This window comes from Carcharodon carcharias, chromosome X, assembly GCF_017639515.1.
Source record: "Carcharodon carcharias isolate sCarCar2 chromosome X, sCarCar2.pri, whole genome shotgun sequence".
Lineage (NCBI taxonomy): Eukaryota > Metazoa > Chordata > Chondrichthyes > Lamniformes > Lamnidae > Carcharodon > Carcharodon carcharias.
The window spans coordinates 7182979-7199352 of record NC_054507.1 but is presented as its reverse complement, the minus strand read 5'-3'; the positions used below and the strand labels follow the sequence as shown (position 1 = coordinate 7199352).

Genomic DNA, 16374 nt, shown 5'->3' with positions numbered 1-16374 from the left:
CAGATGCTCATCTTTAGGTTACTCGGCTTGAAGATTGTTGAACATCAAGCCCCAAACAGTATGTCCTTGAGTAACCAGCCTCCCATGTTGTATGTGAAGCCCACCTCTAACTGACACACTGAATTTGCCTATATTTTCACTTCTTCCTTTAGGTCCTCTCTGATTTGTCCATTCAACTTGTCAGATGTTAGAATCACCCATCAATACATTGCAATGTCCCCTTATCCTCCTTATCAGTCCAAGCAGTCCTTTGCCAATCTGCTCACATATTCTGGTGGTCCATAGCAGTTGCTAATTAATTACCTCCCTTAACCATTTTTTGTTCTGACTGTATTTCCAGTGTATCCCAATCTGCAGCAATTTATAACAGCAGTATAATTCCTTATCCTATCTAACACTTTCCTTTTCTGTTACTGCAATATCATTCCTTATCTCTTCTTCTGCTCTTCCCTCCCTTTCTGTGTTTCCTGCAATATTCCTTATCATTAGAGCAACTCCCCCAAACTTTCTTTGTAAGTATTATGTCACGATACACTTCATACCCTCTCAATTCCAACTCTTGGACCATCCACTGCTGTTAACCATGTTTCTAAGATGATAATAATACTTATTTTCTCACCAGTTAGGAATCCCTGTAACTCCATTACTTCATTCCTGATGCTATTTGTTTGTATGAAGATTTAAACTTGTCTCTCAAACACTCCTCTTATTAACTTTTCTGCTCTGTTGTCATTATTTTTTTTTATTTACCTCTACCCCTGCCTTATTTGTTCCAATCTTCTCCTGTTGCCCTATTTACAATTATATGCAAGGGCATGGGAAGCAAGCCAGTACAGTATCCTCCATTTTCCATTTCTCCTGTCCCAGAACTGTGCCATTGACCACCTCCCTTAACACCAGTTCATCCAACACATGATGCCAGCAATAACCTTGAAATTACTACCCTGTTGATCATGCCTTTTCATCTATAAGCTAACTCTTCAAACATTCTCTAAAAGACTACCATCTTGCTTAATATAAAAGCAAAATGCTGGAAATCTGAAATAAAAACAGTAAATGCTGGAAAAACTCAGCAGGTGTGATAGCATCTGTGGAGAGAAAGACAGAGTTGACTTTTCGAGTCCACATGACTCTTCTTCAGAACTGAAGAGAAGTAGAAATGTGATTAGATTTATACTATTTAAGAGGGGGTGGAGCATGTGAACCTGGATAGAAGCCACCAATCACTGGCCTTCCATCCAGCTTCACCTGCTCCACCACCACCACCCCCTTCCGGCAAACAGTTTCAATTTCACCACATTTCTATTTCTCTTTAGCTCTGATGAAGGATCATACAGACTCGAAACATTAACTCTGCCTTTCTCTCCACAGATGCTGTCAGACCTGCTGAGTTTTTCCAGCATTTTCTATTTTTATTTTGTTTAATACTCTGTCATTAGTTCTTTGTGGCTGTTTACCCACTTTTCTGAGATGTTTTTTCACCCATTCCTTTGCTTTTTCACCCATTCCTTTGTTATGCCCTTTCAGGCCTCCCAGTTACAGCTGCAAGTCTCACTTTCTGACCCCAAATTATGGAATGTCCACACCATTAATAGCTACCTGTTTTCATGATTTGCGCCTCTTTTCCCTATGGGTAACCTCTTGCATCATCCTGCCAGAATGTTGCCCTTGATTTCTTACCATTGTGCCTTATCCTCATCATAGGGCTGAGTTCAAGCCTTTCTGGGCCCACAGCATTTTGTTCTAGCTCTCACTGCTCCCCTTGCAGGCAGTCAGATTCAAGCTCTACCTCATTATCACTCAGCCTTTTGAAGGCCACCTTCTGGAACCGGGTGTGTTGTGGAGCATAGCCCAGCTAGTCCTTGAGCTCAACCCCCTGATACGCATCATGTGTATTCCTTGGGGAGTCTTTGTAGATTCACTTGTTGATTCACTTCACCAGACACCGCACACATCACTAAACCAGCTCCTCGTCCATTTTGCATGGCTAATTGCTACTCTCACAGGCTAACTCTGCTTCTAATTTTCTCACTTACCTGCTTTGGTGTTGTAGATTTATCTTTCTCAGCACTATGCACATGTTCAACCCAGGCCAAATTCGGACTCTTTCTTCACTCAGCACCATCCCCTCTGTCAATTACTTCCAGCCTCTCTCAGCTGAAGTGGTCACTGAACAGGTTAAAGGTCATTCCAGCTGTTCCATAGCTGCTTTCTGGCCATTCCTCAATCAGGTTTTTCTTAAGGAATTTGCAAGGCTGCTGCACGGAGTAACAGACATTCACTGAACATTGCTATCTGTGTAGTACAGAATGTCTGTGGCAGCTGAGTTAAGGCTTTACTGTCGTTTGGTGCAATCCTGCAGCATGTAGAGGTTACATAATAGGTTAACAATAGATTGACTACTTTGTGGGTGCTTCTTCATTCTTTGAATGAGCTGCACCCTCCATGTGCCCACTATCACAGAGCCAATCATTCTGGAGTATAAGTTTCTGGTCTAGGGTTTGACAGTTAGTCAGCTTCTATTTCATTTGGATAAAACCCAATAGTGCAAGCCCTGGACCTCCAGACAAAGTTTGTGTAGGAGACCAAATGGGACATTCACTACCTGCAATGTCACCCCAACTTTTGCACATGTAGTGTGCTTCCCTCAGCCCTAACCAAATTAGCTTCAAATGTGATCTACAAGATGCCATCTGTAGACATGGGGTTGCTTCAACCCCCAGAAGAAACTGAATATATAGTTAAAGAATAAGTGTAGGCTTTGAACTTTGGGTCTTTGCCATCTCCCTATTTTGGTCCATGGCATAGCTGGAATTCTGATCTTTTCAGAATTGTTATCTGTAGTTACTCACATCCTTTGGGGATTAATATTGGCATTGACCTGTGACACTGAAAATTGTGCAGGATGTGTTGGAGCATTCAGAGTTGTTGAGCCCTTTATGTTCTATTTGCATTTTATTATGTGCCTGTGGCCCATACTAAACTGAAATGAAACTCGAGCATAGCTTCACAACAACCCAACTATAGCCTAATAACAACATAGCAAAGTGAGGAGCCATGTTTGTTTAGCTGCTGTTGGATGTTGGGTATAAATTGCAATGCCGCCTTACCCTATTTCCAGCATTTACATATTTTGACTAGGATAGTGGAAATCCTCTTCTGCATCATTACAGCACAAGATTGATTGAATGTAAAATAAAAAAGGACCTTGATGGAGTGACAGGACTGGTATCTGGAGCATTGTCCGCATGATTTTCCACACACAGTGAATGTAGCTGCTAGCGATAGAATTTCTGACTTCATAAAGAAAGAGTTAGAATGTTGTACTCTTGAGCGGATGACCGCATTGCACCTTGTTTTAAGACGCAGTCCTGCCACACCATATGCCAAGTCAAAGCGAGGACATCGAGAGGAGGACCAAGAGGACCTGACCAAGGATATGGATGAACCCTCCCCTGTCCCCAACGTAGAAGAGGTCACACTACCGAAAAGTGGTAATAAGTTTTTCTCGTTTAATGCTTTTAGTCAGTTTGAATTTATATTGACCTATTGATTGTACATGATATTATGGGCATTTGTTCAATTGCAGGTAGATTTGGACTGTTCAAAGTTCATCTTATTTGAATTGTCCCAGAGACTAGCCACCTCCTCTTAAGTCCAAATTGGATTTAGTTCCAGGCACCAAAGCTGAACAGGCTAGTGTTCACCCTGATGCACTGCCCGACAGCCACCCAAAATGTCTTAAGATTGTATTTCTGCCATGCTGAACTGCAGTGACAAATGGAAGGACAGGGTCAGTTATTTTCAAATATAAATCGTAGAACTTAACCTTCCAACATTGTTTTCTGTTGCTATTGACTGTACACTGTGCTGTGGTGTACCGTAGAATTTTAAGTACTGTGCAAATTTATCAAGTGAAGCATCAAACATTGTTGACTTTGAGAGAACATTTTTGATTTCCCAAGGGCACAGTCATCATTAGAATACTTTAGGCATCGATTCTGCCACTTTCAGGGGTTTATAAACAGCAGCCGTATATTACTGATCCTCACTACAAATATATTCATGTCACTAGATTTTGTGCTGAGGCCCAGATAATCTCTGGACTGGAGAAATAAATTGGGTTAAAATCAGAAATAAAACAAAGTCAAGTGAAATCCTGTTTGATCCAAAAGGTTAGGATTGTGAGATAAAAACAGAAAAAGCTGGAAAATCTCAGCAGGTCTGGCAGCATCTGTGGAGAGAGAAACAGAGTTAACGTTTCGTGTCCTTATGACTCCTCTTCAGAGCTTATCCATACGGACATGCAGACGCGAAACGTTAACTCTGTTTCTCTCTCCACAGATGCTGCCAGACCTGCTGAGTTTTTCCAGCATTTTCTGTTTTTATTTCAGATTTCCAGCATCCGCAGCATTTTGCTTTTATCTTAGGATTGTGAGAAGCTGCTTTTAGCCAAACTGATGTCCCACAGCCTAGTTCAGGCATCGCTGAATGTGAAAGGAGGTTCAATGAGACTCAGCAATTTATATCAGGATTATGTTTTGAAGGTTGTGCATAAATAAATGCCGAAGGAAAGGTGGGGATGAGAGGGTGGTTCACAAAGCTCAATTCTTCAATTTTGATAAAAGTGTGCACATCTGTGAACACCAACATTGACCAGCTGGGCCAAATAGCCTGTTTCAGTGCTGTACATTCTATATATGTCCTTGGGGTGGGGGGGTGCTTACAAACATAGACCTAAAGAAATCCACTTCTTCATCACATGTGGAATTTTGGTGGGTTCCATTTCAAAGGGGGAAATAATCAATACAAGGTATTGCCATTTGGCTTCTCAGCAGCCTGAATGTTTATAAAGCCCTGTATAAAGTTCACCTCAGGGCATAATGTGCCCTTGAATATTCATGTATGGTCAATTAGTTTATCAGATTGTAATGAGGTGGGGGTGGGGGGGCTGGGTGGCAATGCCACTTACCTCGAACATGAGATGCCGACCCAGTATTCAGCAGCAGGCACTCTGATTTCCAATCACCAGGGCTGTCTGGAGTGGGGCTCAAATGCATAACATCTTGTATTTATAACAACCTGTATGATCATAGCCTCTAAATGACAAAACACCTCATTTGACCTTCTGAGAGAGGCAGCAATGCTACGACTGAGTTCAGGCTCACTCTACTGATCATAGCAAACTGATCTTCAAAAATGAATGTGCACACCCTTCAAACTCATTTCAGTATCAAACAAAATACCGTGGATTCTGGAAATCTGAAATCAAAACATAGAAACAGAAATGCTCAGCAGGTCTGGCAGCACCTGGGGAGAGAGAAGCAGAGTTAATGTTTCGGGTTGATTGCCTCTTGCCAGAACTGGAAGAAGTCAGAGATGTATCAATATAGAAGTTTGTTAAGTGGATTTCTTTAGGTCTATGTTTGTAAGCACCCCCCACCCCAAGGACATATATAGAATGTACAGCACTGAAACAGGCTATTTGGCCCAGCTGGTCCATGCTGGTGTTCACAGATGTGCACACTTTTATCAAAATTGAAGAATTGAGCTTTGTGAACCACCCCCTCATCCCCACCTTTCCTTCTGCATTTATTTATGCACAACCTTCAAAACATAATCCTGATATAAATTGCTGAGTCTCATTGAACCTCCTTTCACATTCAGCGATGCCTGAACTAAGCTGTGGGACATCAGTTTGGCTAAAAACAGCCGTTTTGACTCCATAAGTGGACTGACAACCCTCTCGATCAGCTGTGTTTGATTTTCCGTTCTGACTGGCAGGCCCTTGGAACACGCTCCAATATTGCCTCAAAATTGCTGTTCAGTTTTATCCAGGCCTAGATATTGCTATCTCGACACTTTATACACAGTAGTGTGTTTTGCAGTATATAGATGACTGTTGAGCCCTCAGTCACTACTTTAGATAAAATTACTCTTAACATGCAGAATTAATTAAATGAGAGTTAATATTTTCTCCTACTGTTAAAGCATGCCCACAGACATAAACATGAGAACTTTGTGTTCTTGATGAAATTAGAACTAATGCTCAACTGAAAAACCAGTAAAAATGCACTTTCAATAATGGTGCTGAGGCACGAGTCAACCTGCCACCACTGGTATAAATGGGTCTTTGTGGCCAGTTCTGATCTGGGTTGCATTATTTAATGTGAAAATAGGAGGAGACTATAAGTTCTGCAAAGCTCAGTTCATGGAAGAACCCATACTGCTTACAGCTGACAGAGCGGGGGTCTGATGAAGTCAGGGCAAAGAGTCTACCCAAATTGTAGATCAGGATCACGAGGTGATCAGGCAGGTGGTGAAAGTGGTATGACCTACTGCCACACCAAGAGTGATATCTGGGACAAGGTGTCTTCGGGAAAAACACAAAGTTTAGCAGCAAGGTTGAATGTGAATGTCCTGAGGGTATCAAAATACACAGTAAATGTTTACTTGAATAGTTTCGCAAACTATACTGTTAACCTGAGTTAACCCAATTAGTTACAGCAAAGGGAAGGAATGAAGATTGTTGGGGAAGTATTAGAGCCGGCCAATAAAAGAAAAATAGAAGGGTGAAGCTGAGAAAGATTGCCACTCGCCTATCTTTATGTATACATAAAATGTATTCAGTCAAATATTAGAGGCTCACCTGCCAAGATCCTTTACATTTGTATTAAATTATGCATACACAGAACATGCTGCAGCCTAAACTCCTCACTGTATAATATCCAGCGAATCTGTTGTTCTCCTTGAAAAAGTTTGCATCCCACAAGAAATAGCACCTCAGAATACTCGTGGCACTAACACTCTTAACCTGCTTCAAGAAGTGATGGTGCCAGCCATAGAATTAGAGTTATTGCTGAAAAGAGAGACACATTGCCCAAGTTTTTCATCTTCCACTCATCAGAACAAGCACAAAAATGCCAAATTTCAAATGATCGCAACAATTTATACTACAGGAGAAAAGGATGCTGATTGGTTGCAAGTCAACTTTGATTGGCTGAGGCGTTGCCATGGAGAAAGCAGCAAGGAGCTATAGGCTCTTCAAGCTCCCAGGTAATTCAAAAAAGGTGCAAGGCAATGGATTCCTGTGTATGAATGAATGTTGCTTCTAGCAGATGTGAATGAGCCACGTTACGAGCTCGACTGATTATCTTAGGTTTGTTGTAAGTGCAGCTATTAGCACACTCAGGATTGTTCAGCAAGTGCAGCCCAATCGCAGAATCACATCTAACAGTGGACATTTTGTTTTCAATTTTGCAAGCGCTGGCTAGTTGAGTACAGCCTGTGCCCTGCCTATCACGAACAACCAAATGAACATGGAAAAACTCAGCAGGTCTGACAGCATCGGCGGAGAAGAAAAGAGTTGACGTTTCAAGTCCTCATGACCCTTCCACAGAACTCATGAGGACTCGAAACATCAACTCTTTTCTTCTCCGCCGATGCTGCCAGACCTGCTGAGCTTTTCCAAGTAATTCTATTTTTGTTTTGGATTTCCAGCATCTGCAGTTTTTTTGTTTTTACCAAAGGAACATGCTGTTTGATTCAATCAACCAATCACTGGGATGTGCAGCCTATGTACCTGGCACTGTACTGGCACTGAAATTCATACATGACATTGCTCAGTTGTGTAGTAGGCAGAATGTCATTTTGGACTGATGGCTGCATCCTGTTAGTAGAACATACCACTTAGTAGCCACTGCATAGTAGCAGCATGAAATAGCTTGCTTGACCTGTTGTTCAAAGTTTTGAGAGACATTGCCTTTCCAGAGTCATTTGAGGTAAACGAGGCACTTTTCAGGTCCAAAAGTAGCAGCCTTTGGCCAATTTGCGGGTTTGTATGATACACAGTGAACAATGATCTGATCAGGATAGCCATTGTCCCATAGGATAACTTTGATGTGCTCTAATTCTGCTTCAAGCTTGCAAGGTGAGCAAATGGCTTGAGCCCTATTTACAAGATTGCTGATAAGGCCAATCCTATAGCGTGTAGAGCTATACAAATCCCAAAAGGCTTGCGGTAGATAGTAGTGGAGAACCCAATTTTCAACTAGCAGGTCGAGGAAAGGGACTGCTTCATCCCAAAAGTGAATTTGAGCACAGGATGGAGTGTATTAAAGTGTGTAAGGAAATCCTTACGAGCAGATGCAATTCAACAATCAGGAGCATATCATTACGCATTGGAAATATGCACTGGGTAGGAGGTTAGGGCTCATTCCATCAAAGGTGTGTTTCTTTTGGAAACCAATGAAAATGTTAGTGAACACTGGACCTAGAAGGAATCCTATGGCCACACTATCTATTTGGGCATACGTGGTGTCAAGCAAGCTGTTTGACACTGCTGCTACGCAGTGTCAACGCGGGTGATATTTTCCAATAACCGGATACAGTCATCAATCCAAAAAGGCATCCTACATACAACACAATTGAGCAATGTCGTGTATGAATTTCAGTGCTAGTGTGATGCCAGTACATCCCAGTGATTGGCTGATGGAATCAGACAGCATGTTCCCTTGGTTATTTGTAATAGAGTACAGAGCATACTAAACCAGCCCATGCTTGCAAAACCCAAGACAAAATGTCTATTGTTAGATGTGATTCTGCGATTGAGCAGCACTTTCTAAACAAGCCTGAGTATGCTTACAACAAATTTAAGATAATCAGTCAAGCTCGTAATGTGGCTTATTTATGCTTACTAGAAGCAATATATGTTTATATGCAGGAATTTGTTCTCTTCAAACAAAAGGAATATATTCAAGTCTTGTGCCTTTTTTTTGAGTTACCCATGTGTTTGGGAGGCCTATAGTTCCTCATTGCTTTCTCCATGACAACGACTCGGCCAATCAGAGTTGACTTGCGACCGATCAGCAGCCCTTTCTCTTTCAATATGAACTGTTGAAATCATTTGAAATTTGGCATTTTTGCATTTGTCCTGATGAGTACATCAAAAAACTTAAACAATGTGTCTCTCTTTTCAGCAATATTCAAGTTCGCAAACGACAGAATTCGAGTTCTTAGAGGCGATGTGCAATTTTGCTGACATGAGCATGTTTATTAATACAATTTACTGTGTTAATGGATGATTAAACTTCATCACAAAACAAAGCACCCACTGTTTGTGCAGCGTAAAAGACCCTAAACCTGCCGCTGCATTTATCCTTTCAGTTTCTCTTTCCAGAGAAATGCCCGAATCCCAGAAGCATCATTTTGTCATTCAAGATAAACAAGCCTTAGCAATACATCACTGACGTAACAATAAGCAAGTACCAGCTCAGATGACTTGCAGTGACTTAAATAAGGAAAAGGCAGAGGTGGTGGTTGAAGAAAGGTTTCTGCTGAGCAGAGGCCTTGCATGATCACAGCTGCTGCCAGATTCTTTACAATTGGCAGTTATCAAAGGGAATGCTTTCTGGGCATGAACAGCTGAACCAGGAATTTGTTGTCTTCCAGAGTAAAGTGCACAATGATTTGAGCAGAATCCTGAAATCCATTGCCCAGTTCTACTTTGAACAGCAAGCACCATCTGTAGCATCTGCAAGGGGACCTCAGGCACGTAGAAGGCAATCGCAATTCAAGCATCTCCTGCAATGATGCCAAACCTTTGGGAGATCCACTGTCCATGATGTGATGTGATGTCATGCTTGCAGCTGCATTTCAGGCAGCTGAGAGTGAAGGATTTGGAGATCTTGTTGCCGTGCAATGGTTTGCGCTTGAATGAAGTTGTAGCCAAAGTGAAGACTCGATTGCCAATTGGGGCGTTTGACCAGAAGATCAAGTGGCTGCCTTGGTAATTACCACCAGTCCCTTTCCAGGAGAAACTGCTCAAAGCATACGTGCCCCACAGCTGAACCAATTTATTCCTGGTACATCAGCAAGACCATATGAGTCTGCAGTGTATAGGGGCAGATGGCAAGAAGAATCCCAAGCTGATTGTCCTTCCTGCTTAACCCTTCCAATGAAGTATCATTTAGAAGTAGTATAGGAGAAAGTGCTTGAGGCATTAGTACCTGCAGCACAAGAGGACAGCACAGAGGCATTTTATGCTAAACACGCACTACATATTCGTCAATATTAGAAAGGTCTTTCAAATGAAGCACCGCACAAAGGCCCTGTTTACCTGTCGGATATTAAAGGTCTCATGACACGACCAGAAGAGCAGGGGACTTGCTGCTCAACATTCGTCCTAAAACAATAGCAAAGAAAACAGATAATCTGGCCATTTATCTTGCCGCTATTTGTTAGACCCGGCTGCGCGCAAATCTGCTGTCGCTTTTGTCTACAAAGTAATGGTGACTGCACTTCAAAAGCATATAATTATCTGTGAAGTGTTTTAAAACAAGCTAAAAGCATGAAAGGCGCTAAATAAAAGCATGTTCTTCCTTTACTGAAATAGAGGCACAACATCCACTAAAACTTTCTGTTTATCTTCATGATATAAAGAGAGCAAAATAATGAAAACTGTGAGCAAAATAAGAAATAGTGGTTTGTGAGTTAATAGTGTTTCCCAGTGATTGGTTTCCACAACCTTTAATAGAAGATTGCATCATTCATAAGCACTAGGTCCTCATGCTCTGCTGACTTGCCAGTATCAACATCCTCTTCCTGCTGCTGCTGCTCATCCATATTTAGATGGATAAGCTTTTTCATGGCAGTGTGCAGAATGCCACGGCCATTCTTCCAACTCTCTCTTCAGCACATTGTAAGACATCCTGATGCAGTATAAACATTGGAACTGTTTTGGGAACACCAGATGTCTACTCAGCAATACTTCTGGTGTTCACATGCACTTCCTAAAAGACTGTTTGCTATGTGGTGCAGGGCTTATTTAGCAGATGGATTTTGAATGGATTACTCATGGGGGTAATTCTCACCTTCATGCTTGGGCCGTAAATTGCTGAAGCAGATCACTCACCCACTGTTCGTTCCCATTCAAATCACGCGGGCTCAATAAAAGGTGGGTGATCTGCTGTACTGGTTTACTGTTCAAGAAGTGATGGTAAAAATTACCCTCACATCTCTTGAGGAGCCAACTTTCAACCAGTTGCCATTCCAGAATAATTGGGGAACACGCAGTTTCATTAAGAAATGAGGCTCGTTGACCATCCCTGGAAACTAAGCAATGAGCTGAAGAATTCTGGCAGCGGTAGTCGCAGACCATTTGTACATTAGTAATTGCGCAAAAAGATGTCTGCCTTGCATGCCTGCGTCACAGCAGCAACTACACTTCAAAAGTATTTCATTGCTTGTTAAGCACTATGGGATGCCCTGAAGATGTGAAAGGCGCTATATAAATGCAAGACTTCATTTCCTGATGGCAATAGGATGTTGTACAGGTGCATGAATGTACCTCAATTAAAGGAACCCTGTCTCCCACTACAGCTGCTTTTACATCCAGGTATTGAATGTAGCATAAAGATCAGCATGTCAAAACAGAGTATCCGTGACCTTCCTCATGGAGCAGTAAACTGGCTGATCACTGTGATTCCTCCTGCTGGTGCCTAGAAGAACCCTGTGGCATAAACATTTGGTGTAGTCTTCACTTTATAACTGCTGGCAACGTGTTGCTGATTCTATAAGATTGCACACATTTTCCTGTGGTATTCATTGTGAAGCATAGCCTCCTCACAAAGTGAAGCTCTGTCTCCTGCGGTTGATACACAGCCCTGGATAGCATAGTCTTCCCTGTCCCTCCTTTCCTGTGTCTGCTTCAGCTTGCCTGTCATACTAAGACTTGCTACAGTGATCTTTTGAAACCACTGAGTATCTCCATTCAGCACCTGCGACTGAGCTCCATATTGGACCACCATCTGATATCTGAAAACCATCTTTTATTTGAGTACTATGAGAGTTGGTTGTGATTAAAATCAAGGATGAATCCGTTGCTGATTAATTTTAGGAGTTGAAGTAAAATTGAGACCACTCCACGAACATACTACTACTACATACTACATACATACTACTGCACCTTAATACTTTCTCAGTGCATGTGCTCAATCTAATGACTTTGTCTCTTGTCCAAATCGTTTGGGAAGCTTTGTGACCAAAGACAAGCCAATAAGCAACTAGCAGATAGTTCAGTGTCTAATTCTGTACTTTGCATTATCATCTTGCAGTCAAGGAGCCTGGGGATAAGGTCATTCCACCTTTTTCTTTGCTGTTTCCTGGCTACTTCTCAATCAGGCTCTGATCGTACTTACAGAGCTACCATCTGAAGTAATCCTCACAGGTTTGCTGAACACTGCTGCCCGGACTGAATTGATTCACACCATAGCGACCCTGGCAGATTTCTGGTAGTGTTGTTATAGCTCCTGAGCAAGGGACTAACTGCTCTGAATTTGTACTACTTTGCTGCCCTCTGACATTACATGGAGCATGCTTAAGTGAAGCCTGATTACCTTTCTCCTGGAACCTTCACTCTTTGTGTGATAGGCATTATTCACACATTTTATTTATGTGCTAAGCAAGTGGCTTCCCCAGAGCTTACCAAGCTAGGCTTTAATGTGTGTGGAGGATACATAATATTTGAAGAATGAAAAAGACCCCATAATGTAGGGTAAGGAACCTACCTTTCTCTACAACACTTTTGAATAAACTGATATGTATGATCCTTTCCCAAGGTTTTTAAAATGTGCAATCAGGGAACACAGTCTTTCATCCACCCTCCTGGATTAAACATTCATCACGCTGCTGACCAGTGACATGCTAAGCACACCTCACACTGCCGTCAGCTTGGGTGGTAAGCCTCAAACTGCAGTTGAATGTTGAACTCAAACTTTGCTGGTTGTCCTGGATCTCAGCTGGAAACAACCTTCAGCCTCTCTTTAAAGTGTGGGATTATAAAAGGAAGGAAGTTCAAGTAACATGAGTGAGCATGAGTACAGTTCCCTTCAAACTTGCAGTGTTCATTTTTGTTACCTACTACGTGTTTATTGCAAACTCTTTGTGAATGTTTGCAGTCAGCGTAGAATAGTTTGCAATGTTTACATCTTCAGATTTTGTCTTTTAGTGAACACGAAGAAAGATTCTGAATCTGCTCCAGTGAAAGGCGGTACCATGACTGACCTAGGTAAAGAATAGTCTATCATTCTATTTATCTATTCATCACTGCCTATCCATCTCTACCTATATCTCTCCACCTATCTACCTAGCTTTCTGTCGCTGTCAATCAATCTGTCTACCTCTCTCTCTCCATCTATATGTTTAGCGCTAACCCTCAGCCTACCTCTCTATCTAAGTTTTAGCAAAAATGAGTGGAGAACTCTTGCTTCTGGGTTTAAGTCCCATTCCAGTCCAGAATCTGGACTAAATTTGCAGTGCAGTACTGAGGGAGTTCTGCCTTGGATGAGGTACCCTGTCTTGGACGAGATGTAAAACTGAGGTCCCCATCTACTTGGTCAGGTGAAATTTTAAAGATCCCATGGCACTGGTTTATGTTTACCATACACAGTCACATAATTAGCAGCATTCATTTAGGCCCAAAAATTGCTTTCCATAATAAACATAAAAGGTCTTAGCACACCAAAAAAAAGGAAGTAAATTGAAGTAACTATTTAAAAATTGTAACTAAAGAGATAGCTAAGTTAAATTAACTAAAAAAAAAATTATGCTCATGTTTGTGGTACTTTCTTGTTCACATTGTGAGCAAGGTCAGTCAGAAGTGAACGCTGTTGAGACCAACTGGATTTCTATTTAACAAAAACATTGGGATAAGGTTTACTTGTGTAGTGTCGATTCCCTTGGGGTAGATAACGCCATGGGCTGCTAACTGCCCGTCCCCCACGGGTTTCTTCAATTATATTAATGGGGAACACAGGTAGTGATCTGTGGCGCTGTCTGCCCCCAGGAGTTGACTCTGCTGTACCGTGTACTTAAGGACTGGAGCCCCATTTATAAGAGAACTGAGCACAGGGCAAGTGGTCCATGTAGCAGCCTGCTTGGCATGTCCAACAGTTGCCATGAAGATCAGTAAGGCTGGCTCTGGAACATTTGCAGACTATCATACAGGGAAAACTAATATTTCTGTGATCAGACATCAGTATGGTGGTCCACTACTCAGGTGTTCAACCTGCAGACCCTGAACCCTAGCAATCCATCTAGGCTGTACTCTCTAGGTGTTTGGAGGATCCAGATCATTATAATGGAAATCCAACAAGATAGGAAAGCTTCACAGTGCAGAACGATTTCAGATTTATCTCTTCACCTGTTATTTGATAGAAACAGGAAAGAAATTTTTTAATACTCTGGACTTACAGGGGCACTATTAAAACCATTTATACTTCAGACTAGACAAGCAGTGGTGATCTCTGTTTTCTCTTCTAGATGAACAAGAGGATGATAATCTGGAGACTGCAGGCAAGGTAAGAATGTTGCTCATGCATCGTTCCTGCACACTCTGTGCCACTTCAGTTGTTAGTTTTGCAGGGTTCCCTTTCCCTCAGTTTTTTCTTTGCTTTTAAACATCTTTTGGAATTGTGTGAGTTGCTTTTTTTGAATTTTTGAGTCTGGCTTTGCTGAAATAATGGGGTAGAGTGCAGTGGATGATTGACTGTGCAAGTACTGGGCCACGAGTGAAAGCCTAAGACGGCAAAGAGGCAGAGGGGATGTTTTTACCTTTATTATTATTTGTTTTTACTGCGCATTTCCCAAACTGAGAAAGTCAGTCACATCCCAGGAGATGGATACTCATTACGCAACCAGAAGGCAAACTGCAATTCATTGTGGCCATTTCAGTGGTTCTGCCTGCAGCTGTTCTTGCCCCAGTGCAGACTCCACAGCTGGTAGGGTAAGAACCAAGAACGTGTCAGTGTTCTGTTCCATGGACAAGTCACAGTGGACAGCTTTCCCATGAAAGTTTCAAACTGTACAGGCATTTGGAGCATGCTGTCTGCCTGCATCAATGTATATTCCACTGACTGCTGCAATAGAAGGCCTGGAAATCCAGCTGCACACTACCTAATGTTTTGGCACTAAACAGCCTTCCAAGGCTCCAACCATGCAGGATGTGCATGCTCATCACATGATGGAAGTGTGCCGCTGACCATATTAGTGCAACCAAAAAAGCCCATGGCCTGAAGCAGGCGTTAGGCTCTTTTGTTTATAAGTAAGGGCCTAATTCCTGGTTGAGGCCCTCCATTTAAATATTGGTTTGCCCTGAGGCAGTCAAAGCTGTGAACCACGTCTACACGCAGCCTAACAGACAGTCCTTAAAAAGACCAACAAGGTGTGTGATTAAAATATACTGACCGCAATATGGATAGAGCAGGGATGGACAGAGTAGTCCTCCTGACCTCCCATTCAAACCACATGGTATGTAAAGAGAGTGAGACAGTCGTGCAGGGAACGAGAGCAAATTGAAGACATGTATGATTGAGTGGTGTAATCGGAGAGAGAAAGAGAGTGACACACTCAATTGGGATGCTGTCTGCCACTGGGAATATGATTGAAGTAGGGAAGCTGCTGTGTGTCACTGAAAATTCCAGGAAGTCATGTTCCTGATGCTAATGAGGAGTGATGCTCTGGCATGGAGCTACCTTGTATTGCAGCAATGGCACCTGTAAAATAATCTTGCTCACAGTTTGCCCACTTCTTTCAAATAACGATGCTGGTCAACATTCAATAACATTGGATTGCACTCTTCTATCTACTGTGCTGCATTAGCCATAACTCAAGCTGTGTTAAATACCTCTGTGAAGCTCTCTGCTGGTCACATGCTTATGGTTCATGGTTGAACGTTGTTTCCCAGAGGCATTCAGTTTAAAAGGCTGTGGCTTTTTGCAAGGTGACTGACTACCTGGATATGTCAGGAATGTGTTCTGTCATTTGTGAATGGTCCAGTATCAGGAAACTAAGTGGAGGATCTGGCTTAATAACAGAATAAGTCCTTTGCACACAGCAGCAGAAGATGAATTGTGTTTTCCTACTCCAGGACGAGGAAGACACTTCTGCTGGAACCAAAGGGGAACAGACAAAGAATCCTGACTTACATGAGGACAACGTGACAGAGCAGACTCACCACATCATCATACCCAGCTATGCAGCATGGTTTGACTACAACAGGTATCCCTGTGGCAACTGGTGCTTTTATTAGCTATGCTGATGCTATTATACATTTTTTTGGTGAATAATGATCAGTTATCATTACTTGAAATCTTCTAAGTCAGATATTCATTTTCACTTCACTTACGTCCCACTGCATAAGGTTTGCAAGTTCCCAGGATAGTACTGTCTTTCATTTGGGCTGCAAGGTACAACAGATATGTTTTTCCCATTGAATTTTATTTCCTTGATCTGATGGGCCAGGTGAGCTCCTTCTGTGCTGTAGTCTGTAATTGTACAGGAAAATTATTAAAGTAGATGGCACCAGTTAAAGAGGCC

The 16374-nt window shown here is 42.1% G+C and overlaps 2 protein-coding genes across 4 annotated transcripts in view; one reads left to right on the top strand and one right to left on the bottom strand.

Annotated features, from left to right (window-relative positions):
- The window catches only part of LOC121273201 (insulin-like growth factor-binding protein 5), a 633250-nt gene that overhangs the window by 509889 nt on the left and 106987 nt on the right, over nucleotides 1-16374 (bottom strand). The gene's annotated exons all lie outside the window — the stretch shown is intronic.
- The window catches only part of smarcc2 (SWI/SNF related, matrix associated, actin dependent regulator of chromatin, subfamily c, member 2), a 129127-nt gene that overhangs the window by 47326 nt on the left and 65427 nt on the right, over nucleotides 1-16374 (top strand). For 2 of the 3 annotated variants that reach the window (XM_041180192.1, XM_041180191.1), the window contains exons 8-11: nucleotides 3364-3494; nucleotides 13007-13066; nucleotides 14320-14357; nucleotides 15926-16056. In XM_041180192.1, coding sequence (XP_041036126.1) covers nucleotides 3364-3494; nucleotides 13007-13066; nucleotides 14320-14357; nucleotides 15926-16056 — 360 coding nt within the window. The remainder of the gene's footprint in view (nucleotides 1-3363; nucleotides 3495-13006; nucleotides 13067-14319; nucleotides 14358-15925; nucleotides 16057-16374) is intronic. The other variant, XM_041180193.1, reaches the window with a different exon arrangement.